The sequence below is a fragment of the Salvelinus fontinalis genome, chromosome 21, assembly GCF_029448725.1.
Source record: "Salvelinus fontinalis isolate EN_2023a chromosome 21, ASM2944872v1, whole genome shotgun sequence".
Classification (NCBI taxonomy): Eukaryota; Metazoa; Chordata; class Actinopteri; order Salmoniformes; family Salmonidae; genus Salvelinus; species Salvelinus fontinalis.
Genome location: NC_074685.1, coordinates 18,915,944 through 18,940,266, shown reverse-complemented (window position 1 = coordinate 18,940,266; position 24,323 = coordinate 18,915,944). Strand labels below are relative to the sequence as shown.

The following is a 24,323-nucleotide window of genomic DNA, read 5'->3' as shown; positions in this document are numbered from 1 at the left end:
TTTTTAAACATTTTATCGAAAAATTAGTTTTCTTTAATCAATTAATATGTTTGAGTTTAACCACAATATTTGTTGTATTATTTGTTCTTTCAGGTGGATTAAACTGAAATTGCAACCAACTTTCTAAGGTTTGTTTAAAAAAAGAACAATATTTTGGAGATTATTTCGTTTTCAAACAACCGAAAGTGAGCAGTTGTAATCTGAATAAAGGGAAAAAGGCCATTCTTGAACATGGGGTGAGACATTCCTACCAATTTACCAGAGAACCATTTCGGATTTAAGTATAACTTTTGTATGACTGATGCCTTTAGTGAGAAGTCTAATGCTTTAATATTTAATCATTTCTGCCCTCCGAATTCATATTCGTTATATAAATAGGCCATTTTAATTTTGTCTAGCTTGCCATTCCAAATAAAATGTAATATTTTTTGTTCATATAATTTAAAAAACAGGTCACTAGGTGTAGGCAAAACCATAAGCAAATAGGTCAACTGTGATATGACTATATGTATATGTCATATACTCAAATAAATATGTATTGGAGTGAGATCATTTCTTTCTTTCGGGATTTGTATACTGAGTATGTCCACATCCCCGTCAGACCATTTTATTGGTAAACTACAAGGTAATGTAAAAGTTGCATTTTTTAGTGATCCAATACGTAATATAGTAAGTACACTTATCATAATTTGGTTTTAATCCAGAGAGGTTAGCAAAAGTATCTAGATCCTCTATGAGGCTGTGGAGGGATTCTAATTGTCGTTTTAAAAGAAAACAATAATCATCAGTTTACAATGGCACCTTTGTTTTTAAGCCGTGGCACCTTTGTTTTAATCCACTTCCCTTGACAGTTTAAAACTTTCTGAGATGTAGCCATTATTTACTATTTTACACCTAGGGTTACTATACGTAACTTTAATCTATTTTATGAGATTCTCCAAAATTTAAATATTCTAGGCATTTATATATAAACTCCAGTCATACTTTATCAAAAGCCTTTTCAAAATCAGCCATGGTGTCCCCAATATTTCATAGTATTCTATTATTTCCAGTACTTGTCTTATATTATCTCCAATGTATCGTCCATGTAAAAAGAACTGTCTGATTAGGATGAATAATATCTGGCAATACCTTTTTAATTCTATGCGCCAAGCATTTTGCTAGAATATTTGCATCACAACACTGAAGTGTAAGAGGCCTCCAATTTTTTTAATGGACTGGATCTTTATATATACCACTTGGATCCTGTTTCAGTAATAATGATATCACACCTTCTTGTTGCGTGTCCAATAATCTACCATTTATACCATTCTCTCCACTGGGATTCTCTGCCTTTAAAACATGCTAATAATGGTCCTCTGAGTACATTTAAAAAAGTTGTGTATACTTCCACTGGTATGCCATCCAGCCCTGGAGTTGTCCCAGCCTTAAAGGCTTTAATTGCATCAAGAAGTTCCTATTCTGTAATTTGGCCTTCACATGAGTCTTTCTGTACAGATGTCAGTTTTACATTATTAATAGGAAAGCAATCCATACAATTAGCTTCGGTTAGTGGAGATGGAGGAGACTGAAACGAAAACATATTCTTAAAGTACTTTACTTCCTCTTTCAAAATATAATTTGGTGAATCATGCGTGACTCCATCATTTGTAACAAGTTTCAATGCATTTTTTTGGTAGCATTTCTGTGTTGAAGATTGAAAAGAATTTGCTGCATTTTTCCACATATTCCATCCAGTTCACTTTATTTTTATAATATATTACACTGGATCTTTCTTGAATAGGTTCCTCTATTTCTTTTTGTTTTTCCTCTAACTTATTCTGTGCCTCTATGGTACAGTTTTTATTGCTATCTAACTGTACTGTTAGTCCTTCAATTTCCTTTGTTTCCTTTTGATCAAAATCGCTTTTGTTTTATAGATGAGTACTGAATTGCATGGCCTCTAAAGGCCTAACCCTGTACCTATGTTATGTCTGAAAAAGTCAGTTATAAATTCTTCTGTCCTAGTTATAAACAATTTATCATCCAGTAGGCTTTGATTAAATTTCCAATATCCTCACCCACGTGGAAATTCTGTAAGAGTAATATATATGCCAATTATGTGATGGTCCGACCGCATTCTGTCCCCTATCAACACTTTTTAACTTTTGGTGCCAGAGAGAATGGTATAAGAAAGTAGTCAAGACGACTAGCTTGATTAAGCCTCCACCATGTAAATCTCACTAGGTCAGGGTATTTAAGTCTCCGTATATCCACTAATTCCAATATATCCATGACATTCATGATTTCCTTAAGTGCCCGAGGGTGATAGTTTGTAGTGTGATTTCCTTTCCGGTCCATAGAGGTATTTAAGACCCTATTAAAATCTCCCACCATAATAATAGTCTAGTGTTGCTTGTAGAGTTGATACATTCTTATATATATTTTCAAAGAAGCTTGGATCATCATTATTCGGACCATATAGGTTAATAAGCCATATCTGTTAATTGTCCAATAACATATTTAAAATAATCCATCTACCTTGATGATCTGTTTGGACAATTTGGATCAAAATTACTGTAAATTAATATGTTAATGAATTTCTTTGCCCATGGGAGAAATATTGGCCATTTTTAAGTTTGCTGACGACACAACAGTGGTAGGCCTGATCACCGACAACGATGAGACGGCCTATAGGGAGGAGGTCAGAGAACTGGCAGTGTGGTGCAAGGACAACAACCTCTCCCTCAATGTGAGCAAGACAAAGGAGCTGATCGTAGACTACAGGAAAAGGCCGGCCAAACAGGCCCCCATTAACATCGACGAGGCTGTAGTGGAGCGGGTCGAGAGTTTCAAGTTCCTTGGTGTCCACATCACCAATGAACTACCATGGTCCAAACACACCAAGACAGTCGTGAAGAGACTGAAAAGATTTGTCACGGGTCCCCAGATCCTCAAACAGTTCTACAGCTACACCATCGAGAGTATCCTGACTGGTTGCATCACCGCGTGGTATGGCAACTGTTTGACATCTGACCGTAAGGCGCTACAGAGGGTAGTGCGTACAGCCCAGTACATCACTGGGGCCAAGCTTCCTGCCATCCAGGACCTATATTATAGGCGGTGTCAGAGGAAAGCCCATAAAATTGTCAGGGACTCCAGTCAACCAAGTCAGACTGTTTTCCCTGCTACAGCACAGCAAGCGGTACCGGAGCGCCAAGTCAACCCCCGCACACTGACTCGGTACCAGTACCCCCTGTACATAGCCCCGTTATTGTTATGTTATTGTGTTACTTTTTTATATATTTAATTTTTGCTGTAGTTCATTTGGTAAATATTTTCTTAACTCTTTTTGAACTATACTGTTGGTTAAGGGCTTGTAAGTAAGCATTTCACGGTAAGGTCTACACTTGTTGTACTCGGTGCATGTGACAAATAAAGTTTGATTTGATGTTAGTACAGTAGTGACCTGAGGGCACACACTTAATGTGGTGTGAAATCTATTGTGAAATGTATTGTAATGTTTTTAAAATTGTATAACTTCCTTAAGAGAAGCTTATGTGGATCCATAATAAATACAAACACTTTACCTGTAGAAGGCCTTTAAAACTGATTTTCAGTAGCAGACCCAGTCCACCCAACACACAGGACTGACCTAAAATGACAGAACCTGTTGCCTCCAGTTTTCTATCTTTAGTCTCATTAAACAAGCCTCCTTCAGACAATCTCACACACGCTGGCGTTCTCCCCAGTCCGAAGCTCAGCTAAACGGGTCCGTAGTGATTCAAAGGTGGGCGTAGCATCATCTTGGGTTGTCTGGTGTGAAGTTTGTCCAGTGTTGGTGGTGGTCGTGGTATGTTCAGCTTTCAGGTGTCGTTCGTAGAGAATATTCAGAACAGTGTATCGGTCTGAAGCCTAGAGGTGGCGGCCCACTCCTTAGGGATCATGGGGGGAACAGGGTGTCCTGAAGCACTTCGCCATTTGGGAGTCCATCAGGGATTCCAGGGTGTAAAGCAACCATGTAAAGAGCCACCAACAAAACAACAATAGTACACTACAAAGCCATCGCAAATACAATAACTAAACTCAGAGAAAATGAACCACTCTCTAGAAAGATGAGTTATGGTGTTCAGAATGTTTGATTGGATTGATGGAATTAAGTTGTCATGGTAGTGCTAAACAGTGAATTATGTCACCGAAGGCTGCCAACAAGACATGTCCAGTCTCATTTATGACATTGCTACTATGTGGTCAAGTTGATAGTTGATAATTTCTCCATTCACAAGTATGATCTCTATGGTGAGTTTAGAACAAAGCATGACAGGACCGAATGGAGGACTCCATATCCATTATCTGCCAAGTGCCAACTGATGCGCAAAGATGCTTAAATGACCTTCAAATGTAATGTTAGAAAGGTTGAAAAATTGCTTCTTGACTCAGTGGTTGAGGTCAGCATTGTAACACTGATTAAGTCATGGCTGGCGCAGTGTCTGGGAGCCCCTTCAACCTTTCTATTTCTGTTTTTTTTTTCTACAGTACACACCAATTATAAGACTACTTCAGGAGTAGAAGTAATGGTGTTGTTTTCGTTAGCTACCAAACGTGCTATTATTTTGCTGATCCACTCTCCTTAATTCTCCACTGTAAAACAACCTGTCTCTATATAGACCCATTGATCCATAATAACATATACACACACGATGAGAGGAAAGTTGAAAAAAAGACATGGGGAATATAATTTGGCTAAACTGTATTTGGCTATTAGTCAAATTAAAATGTGTTTTCATCTTTTCTTGGTGCAGCGTTGGTCAGTGTTAACCTTGATCAAGCCTTGAGAATCCAGAGACCAGCTGCAGGGTTTACACCAAAGATCCAGGAAAGAACACCAGCTGCAAGACAGACACCAAAAATGCAGCATATACTATAAACCATACAGATTCTTATGACTATGGCCGAAGCCCCATTTTTGCAGGTATTTGGGGCAAATAACACATCTGCAAACCATCACGTTTTAGTCAAATCAGACGCTACCTTGAAAGACAAATCTGGTAAATATCAAATGTTTCTTCAGATTCTAGACCTTTAGGGCGAGACATGAAACACTATACTCTGTCCCTCTCCTACTGCAGCATTCGGAGCTGACACCAGGACAGAAGCATTACCTATACACAATTGCTGATGCTTACAGAGCGTGCACATAAACTCATCCAGAAACATTACCTAAAATGTACTGCACAGATGCATCAGGACAGGTAGGACATAAGTGTTACTCTATACCCATGATGGACACATCCTACAAGGAGGTTGGGGGACAGTGATGTACTACAATGATGATGATGTTTAAGATTGGTGGTCATACCTGTTTGAGGCATAAGAAAAGTGCTCATAGGATTCACATGTTTGTTTGTAGGTTCTGTAAGGGAGAAGGACCTAGTTCTAGATGGGTGTTCATCCAACCTCTGGATACACATGTAAAGTCATGAGACGAATTAACATCACTCCAAAATTCACAGCAAGACCACGCCTCAACCACATTGTGGACCCAAGGGCATATGGGTAAACCATTCTACCAAATATCCCCAATCAAAAAATGAGGTGTATGGTGTTGACTTTTTTAGAATCTGATGTCAAAAACTCATTTTTTTTGCCTGTGGTTAACCCTACAGGACATCACCTGGTTATTCTGTGTCAAAAGACAGGAAATCCAAAAAGCAGGACTAAAGTGCTCCGGGCAGTTTTTGCTTTAGTATTGAACACATTTTGTTGTTACCCAAATTACTCCATGCTTACATCAGTGCCTTTATCAGTGTTCCTAAAAAGACAACCTGGAGTTAGATGGCTGATGACTCTAAAGGAATGCATGTTATGTTCCCCAGTTTCTGTGTTGAGTGTGTGTGTTTCAGGAGATGGCTTCCTGGAATTTCTCCCCAAGCAGCTGATTGGTTGGCCCCAATTGATTGGAGAGCTGACCCCGCCCCCTCATCAAGATACAGCTGTCTCTAATTACCATTGCCACCTGAAGCTATAAAAGCCAGTGTTCTGTTCAGAGAGAGAAAGAGATCATTGCTAGGCTGAGATCATTGCCGGAGAATTTGATTGTGATATAGTGTTAGTTTGGGAGTGCTCAGCTAGAGCTTATTTGATGTCCTTTGTTTATTAGTTTGAGTATTGTTTGATATTCTGTTTCATTTGTTCCCAGGGGGGAAGGGGAAGGCACTTTGGGAGTGCTTAGGCAAGAGGCCCGCGAGCATGCATATACCCGTAGTATATTCACTGTCTAGGCACACTAGGTAAGACCTGGGTGGACCACCCCCTGTATTTTGGTTAGTGCACCAGGTGGTGCTAAGTTAGGTAAGTAGTGGGTAGGCAGGAGAGGGGGGGGGGGGGGGGCTTTGACATTTACTTTCTTTGATTTGGTTCCGTCCAACCTCTTTTCCCCATATTACCGTGTAAAATAATAAAATCCTAGTAAATGGTCAATTGTGCCTTTTTGTCATCCTTTCTCACACCTATAGTCCCATACCTCTTTCACTTCACAGAGGCGTGCGTAACAATGCATGAGCTCACTGTCTATGGGAGAGCAAGACGACTTATTCTCAATCATATGACGGCATCGCTCATTTGTTTTCAGTGTTTTTACATGTGGTGTAATTTTCTAGAAGTGTTAAAGGGATATTTCGGGATGTTGGCAATAAGGCCTGCTATCTACTTCCCCAGAGTCAGATGATCTTGTGGATATAATTTTATGTCCCTGAGTCCAATATGAAGGAAGTTCGAGGTAGTTTCGTGAGCCAATGCTAACTGGCATTAGCGCAATGACTGGAAGTCTACTGGTATCTGCTAGCATACTTCATTGCCAAAATCCTAAAGTATCCCTAAAAGTGTTTTCTTTGTCTTACAATTTAATATGAACAGGTGGCTGAGAATGAAATGGGATTCTTATTGTGGGTGAAATTAGTAAGAGAAGGTTCACTACAGGAAAATAAAAGGCCATGGAGCTACATGTACTTACAGGACATTTTATATGACAGATCAAATTCAAAAAGTGGCACCAAATATTTATTTGAATGACATTATGCAAACTCATGTGACAATTGCATTTTTTTAATTATTTTTTTACAGACACCACATGGTGGGTGGAACACATGCCAACGCAGATGACATAAAAGATATTATACATTTCTTTATAGAGTTAAGTTAGCAAACAGTTATGGTAGAGCATTTTCTGTGGTTATGTAGTTGGAGCTACAGGTAGAAAGGAATGAAACGACACACTGAACGACAGCACCCCTTGCCTCACCCCTCCCCTTTCAGCCCTGGGTTTAGGATTTCTTGTACTCAATCCTCTCCACTTTGACGTCATCTCCTATGAGCTGGTATACGTACGTCACCACTGTGGATGCTTGGATGTCCATCAATACAAAGGATGGGATGATGTTGCTGGGGAGAAACCAAACAGGGGAGAGGAATGCTTATGTTTACACACCAGTGTAATGCTAGCAGTTAGCAACTTACCAAGTCACTTTAAGAACATCTGCTAAATGACCCAATAAATATGTCAACGGCTTAATTTGCAGAAATTCCACCATTACCTTTCCAGTGCATTGTAGGCTCCAGTTGCTGAGCCGGGGTTGATGTAGAACTTGTTCTCGTTTTCAAAGGCCTCGAACTTGTGCGTGTGTCCAGAGATGAGGATGTCGACGTCGAGCTGCCTCTGCAGCAGAGCCAGGCTTGCCATGTCCCCCCAGGGGATCACCTGGTGCCCATGGATCAGGCCGATCTTAAACTGACCTACTGTCACCACCTTCTGCTCCGGGTAGTTCAGGTTCTGTAGGACAGAGAAGGCAGAAAACACCACAGTTCATCCACTTTCCTTACCTATTAAAAGATTACACATACATTTTGATATAATGGATCATGTAATAAAGCATAAGGGAAGCGGATATAAAAACCTCATCAAAGTCTCCCCTGACAATGTGTACGTCCCCAGCCAGTGTCTTCAGGTAGTCATAGCTCTCCTTGGTGCAGAGGTTTCCTGTACAGAGGATGTGCTGGATCTTGCCTGGCACCAACAGCTTCTTAAACTTGGCTGGTAGGGTGTTGCATCGGTGGGGGATGTGCAGGTCACCTAACACCAGGACCAACTGGCATCAAACAGTGGATGGAGAGATGAGATATGTTGGCAACAGTTACAGGAGGGAGCTCTGTCATACTTACAAAATGTAGGCTGTCCATTAGGAGGATGACATCAAGTTTGGAGTCGATACCATTTCAGCTCAGGAAATGAAATTCAACATGTGACTTGCAAATGTTCCACTAGTCTGTTGTATTGAATTTCAATTAATCTTTAAAAATGCCACAACTTTGGTCCTTGAGTTGGAAGATAACTATAAGTTCTCGAGGGTATATCAATACTCCATGGTAATTAGAAGATTGTGTTTTGCCAATTTGATCAAGGACTAAAGCTTCTGGTCCCATTCCGCAGAATACTCTATCCCCACAGATAGATCAGTTTGTCTGAACAGCGACTAATAAATAATTAAAGTGTATTTATTTTTCCACATCACACATTAGAAAGGTCATACTACATCACCAACCATCCAGCAATGGGTCAGTGTACCCAAAATAACAGACATTTTGTTTTTAGAGTTGCCTTTAAATGTATCAAACAGATTGCTCAATAACCTCACCTGAATGCATGGCAACATGCGTGTGTTAGTATGGAAAATGTCTTTATTACCAGGACATCCTTATAAGGCTAACCCTTAGAGTTTAGCGAGGTATGGGGTGTTACTATGACAGGCATCCCTCCATTAGTCTGCAAAACAAGCCTCCAGAAGAGGTAGAGCAGGCAGAAGACAGGGTCAACACAGAGAGCGTGCACTTACTCGGTGACCAGTCTGAATACAGAGCAGAAGATGATTGGAGACAGGGGTAGGGTGGGAAGCAGGATGTGTGTGGAGATATTGACATGAAGCAAGATCGAAGATTGGAAAGGAAAAAATAAAACCAGGTGGGACAAGAGTGAAAACTTAAATAAAAAATTAAGCAAACATTCCAAACAAATACCTGTTAGTAAGGTGTTGATAGCCTTAATTGTTAGTGGGTTGCAAGTTAGATCAAAAATAAAGCGTGAGCGATTATAGTAGTGCCCCTACCAAACACTAACGTTAGCTTTGTGCACTGACACAAAATGTCAAAAGGTCCATAGAGTTGAAATCAAACTAAAATACAAAACCGAAAATTACTGAATTTAAATACGTAACTTGCTTCGATAAGTACGCATGAGAAATGACATGGTGTGGTAGCTAAACAAGCAGAGAAAATGAATAATTCCCCTGCTAGCTAAGACATGGAGAATGAAATTAGCTAACGTTAGCTAGCTACTCGAGCAAGCTCAAGCTCATCACACAGATTCACAATGACACATTTAAAGTAGAACCCAATGCAGATTGAAAGGGTGATTGATTTGAACAGTGCTGCGTTTGGTTATTTAGACCACTTTTTGTCATGTGATCATCGTTCATCCATCTCGGGCTAGCTAGCAGACCAACATGCTTTATATGCTGGGATCTAGAGATAGAGTTTACGGTCACAAGGCAATTAGTCCATACAGCCACATACAAGCAATGTTCACGAAAAATAAATAAGGTAAAAAATCTAATATTTACTTAATTTTCACTTACCATCGTCTATTTTGCTGTTGGGCTTCAGGAAGCAGCTACGCAAGAAAACGTAATGACGTTTACGGTAAAGTCATGCAATCAGCCAATGAATGCCGAGCAATATTACGGAGGCCAATGTAGAACATACTCGAATGTGAGAGCAAGGTGGATTCCTGCCATTTTTTGAACTTCGTTGCTTTACTTTCTATCTCAAATCCCCCATTCGAATGCATTATAAACATAATGCATAGAGTTGTGAATGTATCCTTCAAGTGCTACTCCCTCCCTGTCAAACCTTATTTAACTTATGTATAAAATTATATCAGTCTCACAGAGATCGCAGACATTCATACCAATGAGTCAACATCTACAAAACATTGTAAATCTTATCTGACAATAAGCCTAAATTATAAACACAGCTCACAGTTTTCTAGAAAGGTTTATTGGTATACAATTAATTCCAAACAGAAAGATGTAATCGTGGATGTGGAATGAAAAGGGGATATGGGGGAGAGACGGTGAGGTCCAGAGAGCTAGGTATGCGAGTGTCCTGGGGTTGTTTGTCTCTACTCTAGAGAGAAGTTCAGGCCCAGCACCCCCACTCCCCCAGAGCCCTGCAGCAGCTGGGTGGCAGGGTCAAACTCCAGCGGCACAGTCTTGCTCTGCTTATGCTTCAGGTCCCGCTCCATCAGCTGTGTGCACAGACACAGAGCCACATTCCATCAACAACATGATAAAAGCCATGCATAAACACATGTATGCACACCATTTACAGTGACAGACACCAATACACTGACAAACATAACATGCTAACAAATGATAAGATATTACACATTACAATTGAGATTAATATCCTCACCAACAAAGTAAAAACACTTGGGATTGTGAACCACCAGGAGGACCAAAAAGTGGACGAAAGGACAATCAGAGTTTGGTCATGTCACCTCACCTCATAGGTGGATAGCTCCAGCAGCTCACTGATGTCATCCTCCTGCTGTGACAGTGGCTTGTTGATCGCCATGGCAGCCTTGGCCACATCAGGGTGGTAATGCTTCTGCAGGGTCTACAGTCAGGAGAGCAGGAGGGGAAAGTGAAGCGCACAGTGAGTTTGGCTGTGTTCATCTCTATGGATCATGTGTTTGTTTCTCTGGATGCCACAACAGACCTGAAGCTCCCACAGGCTGCTCTCCAGGGCGTGGCACTGGGAGGGGTCCTCCTCCTCCATCAGGTAGGGGTCATCACAGACTTCTGTCCAAACACACAGGAAATGACAAGCCATGTCAAACAACCTATCTATTGGAAAGCCCTTTTAAGACCTAGCCTATAGGTCAAACCACCACATCAACATTATCATCATAATCAAATGAATTCATTCCCATCTCCAGACAGGTGAATGTATGGGGTCAGTTACCGTCTGCTGCACTAGGCCGGTGAATGAGGACTCGGCAGGCAGGGTGGCGGCGGATCAGGTTGCAGATGAAGGGCAGTACCATGAGCAGAGCAGCAGGTGGCGCCGTGAGGGCCAGGCGGGACAGACGCTTGGCAAACGCTGCCACCAAGTAGACTGGCAGGTGACTGGAGAGAGAAAGAAAAGACACCATGGACAAATAGTTGATAACTTAACTGATTTACAGCAAGTGTGAGGATAAAATGCCAGTCATCGATAGTTAATGGAGTGATCATGACAGAGGTCTTACGTGGAGGAGAGGAAGAGGTTAGCTAAGTGGAAGAAGCGTGCTCTGTACTTCACATGGAAAACAGAGGGCTCTAGCAGGCTGTACAACTTCTTGTAGAAATCGGGATAATCTCTGCAAACACACAGGCACACACTTAGACAGTTATTACTAGAATAGTCACTTGACTCTAGTGTTGAGGGAAAGTAACTCCAACTTAAACATACTCAATAGCTAGGAACAGTTTTTTTTGTTCCTATGATAGTGGGTAATGTCTACCTCTGTTTAAATAGTTTGCATCCAATGCAAAAACCTAAACCTTCAGAAGCTGAGGACGACGACGTTCGCTGGTTCAGTACCTTCTGCACTAAGAGTGTGGAATACTCACAGGTTGTGCTGATGGATGAGCACAAACAGGCCATTGAGAGCCAGCAGACTGATTGCCCCTCCTGTACAGACACAGAAAAACAATATACCAGGAATGAACTTTCCCAGTCGTACAAAAAAAAGCTACGCAGAATGCCACTGTAGGTGATCAGTATGGCTGTATTACAGAAGTTCTAACACACTCATGCCCACTCATGGTTACAGTACAGCACAAATAAGATATTTCTCGCAGTACAGTGTGGCATCTAGTCAGATTGTTCTATAGGTGACAAACTATGGAAACTCAACTCACCAACATCATAGGCTGCAGTCAGGAAGTCGATCATCAGTGTGGGATTGCTTATGTTGGGCAGGATGGAGTCATGGAGGATCACCAGCACCTTCTTGTACATGCTGCTGGGCAACTACAGGGTATGAAAGACATGAGACTGAACATTCTGGGACTCTAGACTGGAACAAAGACAAGTTCAAATGTGGTCAAGATGTTAAAGTGGATCTTATACCTTATACTTCAGAAACCCCAGCCACAACCGCTCAAAGGCACGCTTGTGATCCTGATGGGGAGAGATAATCATTACATTCACACTTATAGCAATACTTCTAATCATGAGACACAAAAAACATGTTTTCTCCAGTTGATAGGAGGATTTGCTTACTTTTAGTTTGGCTGCTTTCCAGTCTTCATGTTTAGCTGTAAAATGAACCAAGGGGCAATCAATCACACAATAAGTTAAGGCTGGGGCTGCACAACAGAAGGAAGTCTGGAAGCTTCTTCCCCAGAGCTAAAGAACCGAATCACGTTCTGCGTATGTGTTATTTTACACACACCTTTTTTCTACGTAGCTGCTGCTCACCCTCCCTTCACATTTCTCACTTAACACCCCCCAAAAAACACTACAACTTTGACTGCCTGTCTGCCTCGCCAATGTTTGCAACGACTATGAAAAAATAACATTAAATCGCTATTTAGACTGCCTGTCTGTTATGCTTATGTTTTATAATAGCCTACTGTTACAACAGACAAAGTTTGTTAAATCATCTTTTCTACAACATGCCGAAGGTTGTCGGCTACACCAGACAAAGACATCCGATCATCCGAGAGGAAGGGGGAAGCGGCAGCTAAAACAAATCTGTGCGTAGAGAATCCCACGCATACACAGAAGCTTCAGGTGTTTAGCTATAGGAAGAGGCGTCCAGAGAATTTGGCAACTCAGCCACTCGGATAAATGAATGGAACCTTTGCATAATAATGGTGAAGGTGCATAAAGATGGAGGAATTCAGATATGACATCATTGTTTTTAACACTACCCACGGAGTTCTTAAACTACGGCGCACGACATGGTTCAATGTACCAGTAAACCAGCACAATTTACTTTTGTTTTTTCAAATTGCCACAGTCTTGGAGCTAGAATTCAGATCATGTGCTAATGTGCTAATGCTGTGCTAATGCTGTGCTAATGCTGTAAAAACAAACTGACCAATGTACAATATGGCAAACTAAGCATTTGTGCTAAGTACATGGGGGCCTCCATATTTATGCACGTTCCCCATTGAATAATATGGACAATTTTAAGAACATGTTGCATACAAGTTACCAAAAATGCATTGTTTTCATTTTAATATATAGCATAAGAGCAAAACAGCAGGCCGACCTTCCTGTTTGACCAGGTAGTTGGTGAGTTCTGACTCCTGGCTAGGCATGTTGATATTGGACAGCAGAGCGAACACGTTGTTCTGGTAAATGGGCATCACTGCCTGAAGCGAGAAGACAAGACCATTCTAAACAAACAACATCAGTCAGATATGACAGCCCAACACTTGAGCTAAGGCATGGAGCACAAGTCAACTGAGGTGATTGAAGACAAAATAGTGAAGAATGTTAAAAATACATAACTGCTATAGAACAAACACCTAAACAAGTTACAATAAACCATCTCAATTAGAACCTCCACACGCAGACACCTGTCCTGGCGGGGCTTACCCCTTTGGCTTTGTCCATCACCCTGCCCACGTTCGCACGGACAGAGCTCATGACGTAGTAACGCACATCCTCCATATCCAGGTACTCCTGAAATCTGGAGATAAGAAGCGCCATATCCTCCTCCTGAGAGAGCAGCCGCTCCACCACTGCCTGTTCACAGAGCAATGGATCGTTACAGACAAAATCTCAATGTAACAGGTGTGGGTCAATTGGTGGAGCATGGCGCTTGTAACACCAAGGATTGTGGGATCGATTCCCGCTGGTGCCACCCATACTAACAATGTCTGCACACATGACTAAGTCGCTTTGAATAAAAGCGGCTCATAAATGGCATAAATACAGGCGGTTCAGTTTCAAACTTGCATCTTTGGTGCGCAAATGCACCCTTATGACAGTTTAAATTGCGTAACATTTGCACCAGGTAACTAACATGTAGTACAGTATTTAATTGAAACCCCTACCTGGATGAGTTCTCTTGGGAAGCTGAAGTGTTCACTCCAGTCCATGTTCTGGAGGGGGAACTTCCCTTCCATGGAGGCAAACTGCATCAGTGCACACAGGGCACTCTCCTGCATCGGAATAAATAGCCCAAACACACTCAACATTTTACTAAATCCTTCATTTAAAAAAAGTACATTTCACACACACCACACATCACTAATGATTAGGACCAATGGTTTTTCTTTACCGTGTGACCAGACCCCAGAAAAACACCAGGCCCTAGTAAATCAGAACTTACGAAGCAGCTGACCTTTAATTCTAGGACCCAAATCAGACTGAGATACAAATTACTGGCATACAGTCTGAAACAAAGCACTGCAAAAAGTTTAATTACAAGCCAGAATGTTAAATAAAATAACATTTTAACTTACTTGACCGGTTGTCTGTGCGGTTGGTCCTTCAGTGGGTCAACATTTTTGACAAAACATCCACAGGAAAGTATTACTTAAGACTTTTTAGAGTGCCAGCACTGCTGTTGAAATGTCTACCCCTAGCACATGTGCAAAACCATGTAAACACCTGCAAGACTTCAGTTAGTATGAATGCATTAAGTGCATGTACTTCCGTCTTCTGCACATGCTTTAGGTCAAGAGCAAACAACTCTTGATTGCCACAGACCGAGACTTGCGTTTTGAAGTCGTTTTAATAATACTTTCCTGTGGATATTTTGTGTCAAATTTCAACCCACTGAAGGACAAAACTGGCAGAGTATATTCAAATATAATTTTATACAACATTTGTGACCGACAAGGGACATTTTACCCCCCCCCCCATGTGCCACGATTGGGACTAACTAGGACCCAGAGTTTTCTTAGCCTGGTTGCCAGTGTTCCTGCTCTCTCGCATTCTCCTTATGAAATTGAGTGATAAGGAGTTGGGCAAGAGTTCAAACTGATCTGGGACCAGGCCAGAGTCTTCCCTCCTGGCCCTAACAATGAACTTTTGGTGTTGGCAAAAAAGTAACTTGCCTTAATCTGGTATGATTCATGGCTGATGTGCTCCAGCAGCAGCTCCAAACAACCGTTGTATCGGTGGCGCATGAACATGCAGTACTTCTCATCCGCACTGCGATCACCTGCCAGGACACAAAAAGTCAGTCACCAGCATAGCCTAAAGCCCAAACAACAGAGATACAAGACACCTAAAGGTATATCATTCATTTGCGGAGTCTAACTCTATAGATGTCACTTAACTAAATACTTTTCCAAATCAGACTACATATGTTGTCCTTGTACTTGGTGAGGAAATGCCACAATAATACTGAAGAAAAATATAAAACGCAACATGTAGTGTTGGTCCCATGTTTCATGAGCTGAAATAAAAGATCCCAGATATGTTCCATACACACAAAAAATAAAAATCTCCCAAATTGTGTTTACACATTTGTTTACATCCCTGTTAGTGAGCATTTCTCCTGTATCAAGATAATCCATCCACCTGACAGGAGTGGCATATCAAGAAGCTGATTAAACAGCATGATCGTTATACAGGTGCACCTTGTGCTGGGGACAATAAAAGGCCACTGAAATGTGCAGTTTTGTCACAACGCCACATCTGTCTCAAGTTTTGAGGGAGCATGCAATTGGCATGTTGACTGCACCAGAGCTGTAGCCAGATAATTGAATGTTATTTTCTCTACCATAAGCCACCTCAAACGTTGTTTTAGAGAATTTGGCAGTATGTCCAACCAGCCTGACAACCACAGACCACGTGTAACCACACCAGCCCAGGACCTCAACATCCGGCTTCTTCACCTGCGGGATAGTCTGAGACCAGCTACCCAGACAGCTGATGAAACCAAGGAGTATTTTGTCTGTAATAAAGCCTTTTTGTGAGGAAAAAGCCATTCTGATTGGCTGGGCCTGGCTCCCCAGTGGATGAGCCTGGCTCCCACCCATAGCTGTGCCCCTGCCCAGTCATGTGAAATCCATAGATTAGGGCCTAATGAATTTATTTCAATTGACTAATTTCCTTATATGAACTGTAAGTCAGGAAAATCGTTGGTCGTTGGGTTTATATATTTTTAGTATACCTTTTTTCTGGTTGCCAGATCTGGAGTTGCAGAGCAAAACTGATACTCACCACCAATCAACAACTCTTCTTTGGGCAGTTGCCCAACATACATGTCTCCCGTCTCCAACAACGTGCTGAACAGTTTAGTACATCCATTAATCGCACAAACAACGTTCTTCTCTTTCTCTGACTGAGGATGAAAGTGGGGAGAATGTGCATTGATATGTAATATAGATCGTCAATCACCAAGAGAACCATGTGAACAAAATGTGGGGGGGCTAGCTCTTTCCAAAACCAAAAGGCAAAGCTAACATTGAACACACACATTAGAACGTTTCTGTTGAGTTACATACCTGAAGATACTCAAGAACGTCGAACACATCGTTAGCATGTTTTTTGCTCTGAATAATCAGATCTACTTTACTGTTGATGTCTATTTTAGGTGTTTTCACATCATTTACGGTTAAGTTTTCCGAACTCACGTTGCACCTCTTCGAAGTCGCCATTTTTTCCCCAGATGAGGGTAGTAACGTCCTTTACGTTCTAATTTCGCCCCCTTGCGGTCGGCGTGTATACTGTGCTGGGCCTGGCCAAATATCTCAAATAAATATTCTAGCAGTACTGTAACCAATGTACTTCCATAATTTACATGTGACATTGCAAAACAAATCTAAAGCTTTATAAAATACCATCATTCCTATCATTGCATCCGGTCTTAGACCTACATCCCTTATCAAGCTGTGTTTGTTTCATGAAACACATCCAACTAACAAATCCTTACAAATAAAATGTGCTAAAGATTTTACTAGAAAGGATTCACACAATGGTATAAAAATAAGAACAATTATTATTAAAATGTCTTCTTTATTGAGTAAATCAGTGGCATTACTGACAATGCATTTCCATAGCAAAACAAAAGCTCATTCTTGAGATACAGCAAAGCAAAAGGTGTCTTTCCACTTGCCAGAGACTTCAAAGTGCAGAATCTGATCTATTACCCTCCTCATCATCCTGAAAATGGAAAATAGTTTTATGAGTTTCAAAAAAGCGAGGGTGATGGCACCTCCCAAAAACACAGCAGGTTTTATGAGGTCTGGGTGTTAAGTGCTTATAGTTGATGATTCATCTAATAATGTTAAACATTTTGTAGGACTTTAACAAAGAACCACTGATAATTGAACTGGCAAATATATAATTGTGTATTATTCACCCACCTGCTCCCTATCCTTATCCTGAGCTCCTGTTGCAGTTGCCTCAAAGTCATGTATGGGCAGTGTGGCCATCCAGCTAGCCATGGACCCTTCCTGGCACTCTGTCTCCACAATGCTGGGGTAGATGTGCTCCTCCTTGAAAGCCAAGATGGCCTGCTCCTCTTCAGTCCACTCCAGGCACTCATGGAGGCCGTCCCCACCAAACCGCTTGTTGTACCTGTCAAAGTGCACCTTCTCCAGCACCAGGCCCAGCCCGGGGGCTTTGGGCACGTCCACTTTCTCCTCACCCCAGCTTCGCTTTAACACTTCGTCCCCCGAATAGCCCTTCACCACAGCTATCACCAGGCCGATCATCTTCCGGATCTGATGCATCATGAAGCTCTGGCCACGCACAGTAATCTCTGCGAACTCTGCGCCGCCACGCACAAAGGGCTCGCCACAGGACATCTCTGTGATGTAGCGACGGGCGCTGGGGTCCCGTGCGGCCTTCTGAGAGGTGAAGTTGTGAAAGTTATGGGTGCCCTTGTAGCTGCCAAACAGCTGGTTTACTCTCTGCAGTGTCTCTGGCTCAAGGCGGAATGCAGCGGAATTCTTGGTGTAATAGTCCTTTGGGGAGAAGGCCACAGTGGGAAGCATGTAGGAGTATGTGCGGGCATCACAGCTGTTTTTAGAATTGAAGCCCCCAGTCACTCGTTTCAGACCTATAGAGACAAAAGATCACAAACGATGCAGAACAACATTGGTAACTAAACCGTTCTTTTTGATATCAATTGTTTTTATTATACACTGCTCAAAAAAATAAAGGGAACACTTAAACAACACAATGTAACTCCAAGTCAATCACACTTCTGTGAAATCAAACTGTCCAATTAGGAAGCAACACTGATTGACAATAAATTTCACATGCTGTTGTGCAAATGGAATAGACAAAAGGTGGAAATTATAGGCAATTAGCAAGACACCCCCAAAAAAGGAGTGATTCTGCAGGTGGTGACCACAGACCACTTCGCAGTTCCTATGCTTCCTGGCTGATGTTTTGGTCACTTTTGAATGCTGGCGGTGCTCTCACTCTAGTGGTAGCATGAGACGGAGTCTACAACCCACACAAGTGGCTCGGGTAGTGCAGTTCATCCAGGATGGCACATCAATGCGAGCTGTGGCAAAAAGGTTTGCTGTGTCTGTCAGCGTAGTGTCCAGAGCATGGAGGCGCTACCAGGAGACAGGCCGGTACATCAGGAGACGCGGAGGAGGCCGTAGGAGGGCAACAACCCAGCAGCAGGACCGCTACCTCCGCCTTTGTGCAAGGAGGTGCACTGCCAGCGCCCTGCAAAATGACCTCCAGCAGGCCACAAATGTGCATGTGTCTGCTCAAACGGTCAGAAACAGACTCCATGAGGGTGGTATGAGGGCCCAATGTCCACAGGTGGGGGTTGTGCTTACAGCCCAACACCGTGCAGGACGTTTGGCATTTGCCAGAGAACACCAAGATTGGCAAATTTGCCACTGGCGCCCTGTGCTCTTCACAGATAAAAGCAGGTTCACACTGAGCACGTGACAAACGTGACAGAGTCTAGAGACGCCGTGGAGAACGTTCTGCTGCCTGCAACATCCTCCAGCATGACCGGTTTGGCGATGGGTCAGTCATGGTGTGGGGTGGCATTTCTTTGTGGGGCCGCACAGCCCTCCATGTGCTCGCCAGAGGTAGCCTGACTGCCATTAGGTACCGAGATGAGATCCTCAGACCCCTTGTGAGACCATATGCTGACACATGCACATTTGTGGCCTGCTGGAGGTCATTTTGCAGGGCGCTGTCAGTGCACCTCCTTGCACAAAGGCGGAGGTAGCGGTCCTGATGCTGGGTTGTTGCCCTCCTACGGCCTCCTCCACGTCTCCTGATGTACTGGCCTGTCTCCTGGTAGCGCCTCCATGCTCTGGACACTACGCTGACACACAGCAAACCTTTTTGCCACAGCTCGCTTTGATGTGCCATCCTGGATGAACTGCACTACCTGAGCCACTTGTGTGGGTTGTAGACTCCGTCTCATGCTACCACTAGAGTGAGAGCACCGCCAGCATTCAAAAGTGACCAAAACATCAGCCAGGAAGCATAGGAACTGAGAAGTGGTCTGTGGTCACCACCTGCAGAATCACTCCTTTTTTGGGGGTGTCTTGATAATTGCCTATAATTTCCACCGTTTATCTATTCCATTTGCACAACAGCATGTGAAATTTATTGTCAATCAGTGTTGCTTCCTAAGTGGACAGTTTGATTTCACAGAAGTGTGATTGACTTGGAGTTACATTGTGTTGTTTAAGTGTTCCCTTTATTTTTTTGAGCAGTGTATGTTCAAGCCAATAGGCAGAATAAACAGCATTGGACAAACAACATTGCATTGTCAGCGCATGTCCAACACATTTTCACATAACACCTTGAATCAATTACTTCCCAAAAGGGACCACCAAGACTTCCTAGTCTTTATACAAGAACCATAGGCTGCTTTGTGACGGTTTTAGGCTTGTCTCCAACACATTTGACAGGAAGCAGTGCGATCTCACCCAGCACTCTGATCTGTGGTGGAAGATTGGAGTTTATCTTTTCCATTACGTCTTCAATCATCCACAGTTTTAGAGAGACCACTTGACCTGCTGCAGAAACACCCTGACAGAAACAAATGGAGCTGATCACAAAGCAAGGTAATAACAATTAATTTGTGTTTGAGGCCACACAAAGTGTATGTCTTTTCCTGTGCATTTAATTTCTTCAGATATAAAACAAATGTAAGGATACTTGCTCAAGGGATGCATTGGTGCAGACAGCAACAAAGCCTTTTCCATGCTTGCCTCCCATACCTTGTCTGTTCTCGCACATCTTTGGAACGACATTTTTTTCATGTCATCTCCATGGTTGTCTGGGATGCACCCAGACTTAATCAGTGCTGTGACTAGCTCATCCTCAATGGTTTTGAACTGGGAGGATCCAGCATTTCTCTGAAACACAAGACACAGCAGATTAAGTATACCGAACAAAATCTAAACGCAACATGCAACAATTTCAATGATTTTACTGAGTTACAGTTCATATAAGGAAATCAGCCAATTGAAATAAGGGCCTAATCTATAGATTTCACATGACTCGACAGGGGCGCAGCCAAGGGTGGGCATAGGACCACCCACTGGGGAGCCAGGCCCAGCCAGGCCCAGCCAATCAGAATATGTTTTTCCCCACAGAAGGGCATTATTACAGACAGAAATACTCCTGTTTCATCAGCTGTCTGGGGGGCTGGTCTCAGACAATCCCTCAAGTGAAGATGCCAGATGTGGAGGTCCTGGGCTAGTGCGGTTGTGAGGCCGGTTGGACGCATTGCCAATGGTAGCGAAATTAACATGAAAATTCTCTGGCAACAGCTCTGGTGGACATTCCTGCAGTCAGCATGCTAATTGCACGATCCCTCAAAACCTGAGACATCTGTGGCATTGTGTTGTGCGACAAAAATGCACAGTTTTGAGTGGCCTTTTATTGTCGCTAGCACAAGGTGCACCTGTGTAACGATCATACGTTTAATACGTTTCTTGATATGCTACACCTGTCAGGTGGATGGATTATCTTGGCAAAAGAGAAATGCTCACTAATACGGTTGTAAACAAATTTGTTCACAAAATTTGAGAGAAATACCTTTTTTGTCCGTATGGAAAATTTCTGGGATCTTTTATTTCAGCTCATGAAACATGGGACCAACATTTTACATGTTGAGTTTATATTTTTGTTCAGTATATTTAGAAAGCTGCACCTACATGGAGGACTAGCTATTTTTATTAAAACATCCCTTAATGAAAAGATTAAGATTAATACCAACCTGCATACCGTAGTAACCTTTGCCTGAATATGCCAAAAGCAGGACCACTTTTCTTTTGGGGTGTTTCCTCTCGTTGCCAGTCAGTTCTACAGACTTCAGCTTCTTTCTGATGTGTCCATTCTCACCCGACTCTCCATTTCCTTCCTCCACTCGTTTCAGTGGCTTGATCAGCATATTTCCTGACCCTTCTTCACTCATCATCCACCGGATCCCTGCACACTTGTAAAACCAACCTGGTGAAAACACAGATAGCTAGTTAAAGGGATAGTATTGGGAGTGAGTTTAGAGCTAGTTTCCACCCTGTTCCTTTCACCTAATAAATCACTTCATATCTAAAAAATCCTATCTGAGAAGGGGAGTGAAGGAGACCAGAACGGAGGGAACAAAAATCTGGAATGAAATCCAGCCGTGGGCTTAAGGCTGAAATCGATACCTAGCCCCTTATCCCTAGGTACTCTAGAATCACTAGAGGTAACGTAACCAATCATTTCAGATCTACATGACTACCTGCCTGGAGGAGGAGCTAATGGTCATCATTACATGAACGTTTACTAACATTAGAACACCACAACAATATGGATTCTCTTAATTTGACTTTCTTCAAAATTCAAAATTAAGTTTACTGTTGCTTCTGATACGCAACACTGGTGGACAAATGTTCATCATTTCTCAAGTGTTCATTTAATGACATATGATCATGTTTTCAGTTCTGAAGATCTAAATAAGAGCCAGCTAGCTATCGTTACCGATTCAGCTAGGCAAACTAGCTTCATCACACAACAAATACAAATTGCCTATGGTTTGCTACCTAGCCAGCTAACTAGCTACCATGACCAGCAATAAATAGGAAAAATCCTTTGCAGGAGACTCACGTGTGATCCACAAAAAAATCGTTAAATACACGTCTTGCTTATAGCACAACTTTGGCAGTTAATCCATTTACGACAGCTGTACAATCTGAAACAAAAATGCAAGAAACCCTTTACAAGCTAGATAGCTATCACTGCAGGCAGCAACAGCGACACACATGGGCAAAATCAACTTTGACCTTCTCCTTCTTCTTCTATGATATAATGGCGGTTACGCAAACAAACGTTAAAGGTGCATGTCGCCACTTACTGTGCTGGAGTGTGTGGTCAATCACGGTTTACAACATAAGCTCCACATTTCTAAATCCTTCTACCTGACTCAGTACTTCTGAGAAAAAAAAGAGCCCTACTAACTTCTAAAATCCCTTTCCAAACTCAATAACCATAGCCTTTCACCTCTCTTCAACATACAACAATATAACATGTTCCACCATTTCATCTACCATACACTCCAGACACAAACCATTCACATGCTTGCCAACCAGATGTGATGATGATTTCAAGCCATATTACAACCCGTGTTGTGATAATTGCGTTGTTTGCTCTATAACCTGTTAATTCCTATGCCTTGTGACCATGATATATAGGCCTAAAGGCCAAGACAATAAGAAGACACAGTGGCAGAATAAATTCAACCACATCTTCGTTCTATCACAAAACCAGATAGTAACCTCTGTCCAGTGAAGTACACAAAGAATATTGCATGTACAGTAACAGACCGTTACATGACCTACATCATGGTCAAGCAAGTTAATGTATCTGACATGTGCAGACCACTAAATAACTATTAATTTAGAACAACAGACAGTTACCGCAAGTCGCATAGAAAACAGGAGCTGCCTCCACTATTCTAAGACCATTTCAACTTCAACATTTCAACATCCACAAATCACCTCTGCTTAGTCTAATACAGTCACAACTAAAAGATACCAAAAACAATTTAGTCCAATCAACATAAGCTAAATATGATGTGGCTGTCCATGGTTCTGACTTCTGTTTGAGTGCGCATGTGTGTGTGCATGCACATGCGTTTGTGCAAGTAGAAAAACATGTTGACTCACCCTACTTATAGAGAAACACCAATGCCAACCTCCTCTCTTTCAAGTTGACAAAACGGTCTATCACTCTGTCATGCAGTAAAGTATTTATTTTTTATTGTCCTAGGCTGACCTGGCTAAAATGCTTGCTCGCTAGCCTAACTTCCATTCATGGGCAACGTTAGCTAGTTAACATTAGACTTCTACATCTAGCTACAAAGTGAACTTCCATCCTCTCAGGCCAGGGGCACAACAATGTATGACATAATGGTTGGATCAGAATTGGCATTATAATCATTGGCCAGTACAGAGGATAAAGTAAGAAGCACAAGTCCAAATCCCTTTCTCCATCCATGGCTAATTTAGGAAAGGGCCAATTTTAGCTAGCTGGCTAGCTAACCACCAGAGGACAACAACACAACGAGATAGAACAACAAGTTTTTCTGTTAATGACGAATGATCTCAATGGGATTTGATATGACTGATGCCAAATCCAAGTTGGCTTCCCTTGACACTTTATTTTGGTGCACCAGGACCATTCACAGTTGAGATCGCTCAGTTTAGCTCAACGCTGGATGGCTATTTATTTATAGTTTTTTTGTCAAGGGAGGCCAGATGCTCACTGGCTTCCCTTCCCTTTAATGCTATGGGCAGCAACAATGTCATACTTGTTTGGTCCCAGACAACATCAGATAGATGGCCTACACATAGAGAGAGAGAGGGGCGCTGTTTCGCTCGCTCGGATGCTTTGTCCTGTGAGATACAGTATTCATGGATGCCAAGGAGTCTTTCAAATCAAATCAAATCAAATTGTATTTGTCACATACACATGGTTAGCAGATGTTAATGTGAGTGTAGCGAAATGCTTGTGCTTCTAGTTCCGACAATGCAGTAATAACCAACGAGTAATCTAACCTAACAACTTCACAACTACTACCTTATACACACAAGTGTAAAGGGATAATATGTACATAAGGATATATGAATGAGTGATGGTACAGAACGGCATAGGCAAGATGCAGTAGATGGTATAGAGTACAGTATATACATATGAGATGAGTAATGTAGGGTATATAAAGATAAAGTGTCATAGTTTAAAGTGGCTAGTGATACATGTATTACATAAAGATTGTCACGTTCCTGACCTGTTTT

At 42.1% G+C, this 24,323-nt stretch overlaps 3 protein-coding genes across 3 annotated transcripts; all 3 read right to left on the bottom strand.

Annotated features, from left to right (window-relative positions):
- Positions 1-6,984: 6,984 nt before the first annotated feature.
- LOC129818372 (vacuolar protein sorting-associated protein 29) lies at positions 6,985-9,751 on the bottom strand. Its single transcript, XM_055874196.1, has 4 exons — positions 9,666-9,751; positions 7,932-8,123; positions 7,572-7,807; positions 6,985-7,419 (listed from the first exon to the last, which is right to left on the bottom strand). Exons 1-4 carry the CDS (start codon positions 9,666-9,668, stop codon positions 7,302-7,304), a joined length of 549 nt encoding a protein of 182 aa, XP_055730171.1. The 5' UTR covers positions 9,669-9,751; the 3' UTR covers positions 6,985-7,301.
- Positions 9,752-10,064: 313 nt separating this feature from the next.
- Positions 10,065-16,737, bottom strand: noc4l (nucleolar complex associated 4 homolog). The gene is made up of 15 exons (XM_055874193.1): positions 16,554-16,737; positions 16,270-16,390; positions 15,156-15,262; positions 14,148-14,255; positions 13,687-13,836; positions 13,358-13,460; positions 12,361-12,395; positions 12,208-12,258; positions 11,997-12,108; positions 11,706-11,766; positions 11,342-11,452; positions 11,056-11,219; positions 10,810-10,892; positions 10,594-10,707; positions 10,065-10,336 (listed from the first exon to the last, which is right to left on the bottom strand). The coding sequence occupies exons 1-15, from the start codon at positions 16,704-16,706 to the stop codon at positions 10,211-10,213; spliced, it is 1,599 nt and encodes a 532-aa protein (XP_055730168.1). The 5' UTR covers positions 16,707-16,737; the 3' UTR covers positions 10,065-10,210.
- Positions 16,738-17,044: 307 nt separating this feature from the next.
- On the bottom strand, positions 17,045-22,326 carry pus1 (pseudouridine synthase 1). The gene is made up of 6 exons (XM_055874194.1): positions 22,138-22,326; positions 21,266-21,498; positions 20,262-20,399; positions 19,968-20,070; positions 17,415-18,112; positions 17,045-17,211 (listed from the first exon to the last, which is right to left on the bottom strand). Exons 2-6 carry the CDS (start codon positions 21,464-21,466, stop codon positions 17,173-17,175), a joined length of 1,179 nt encoding a protein of 392 aa, XP_055730169.1. The 5' UTR covers positions 21,467-21,498; positions 22,138-22,326; the 3' UTR covers positions 17,045-17,172.
- Positions 22,327-24,323: the final 1,997 nt, after the last annotated feature.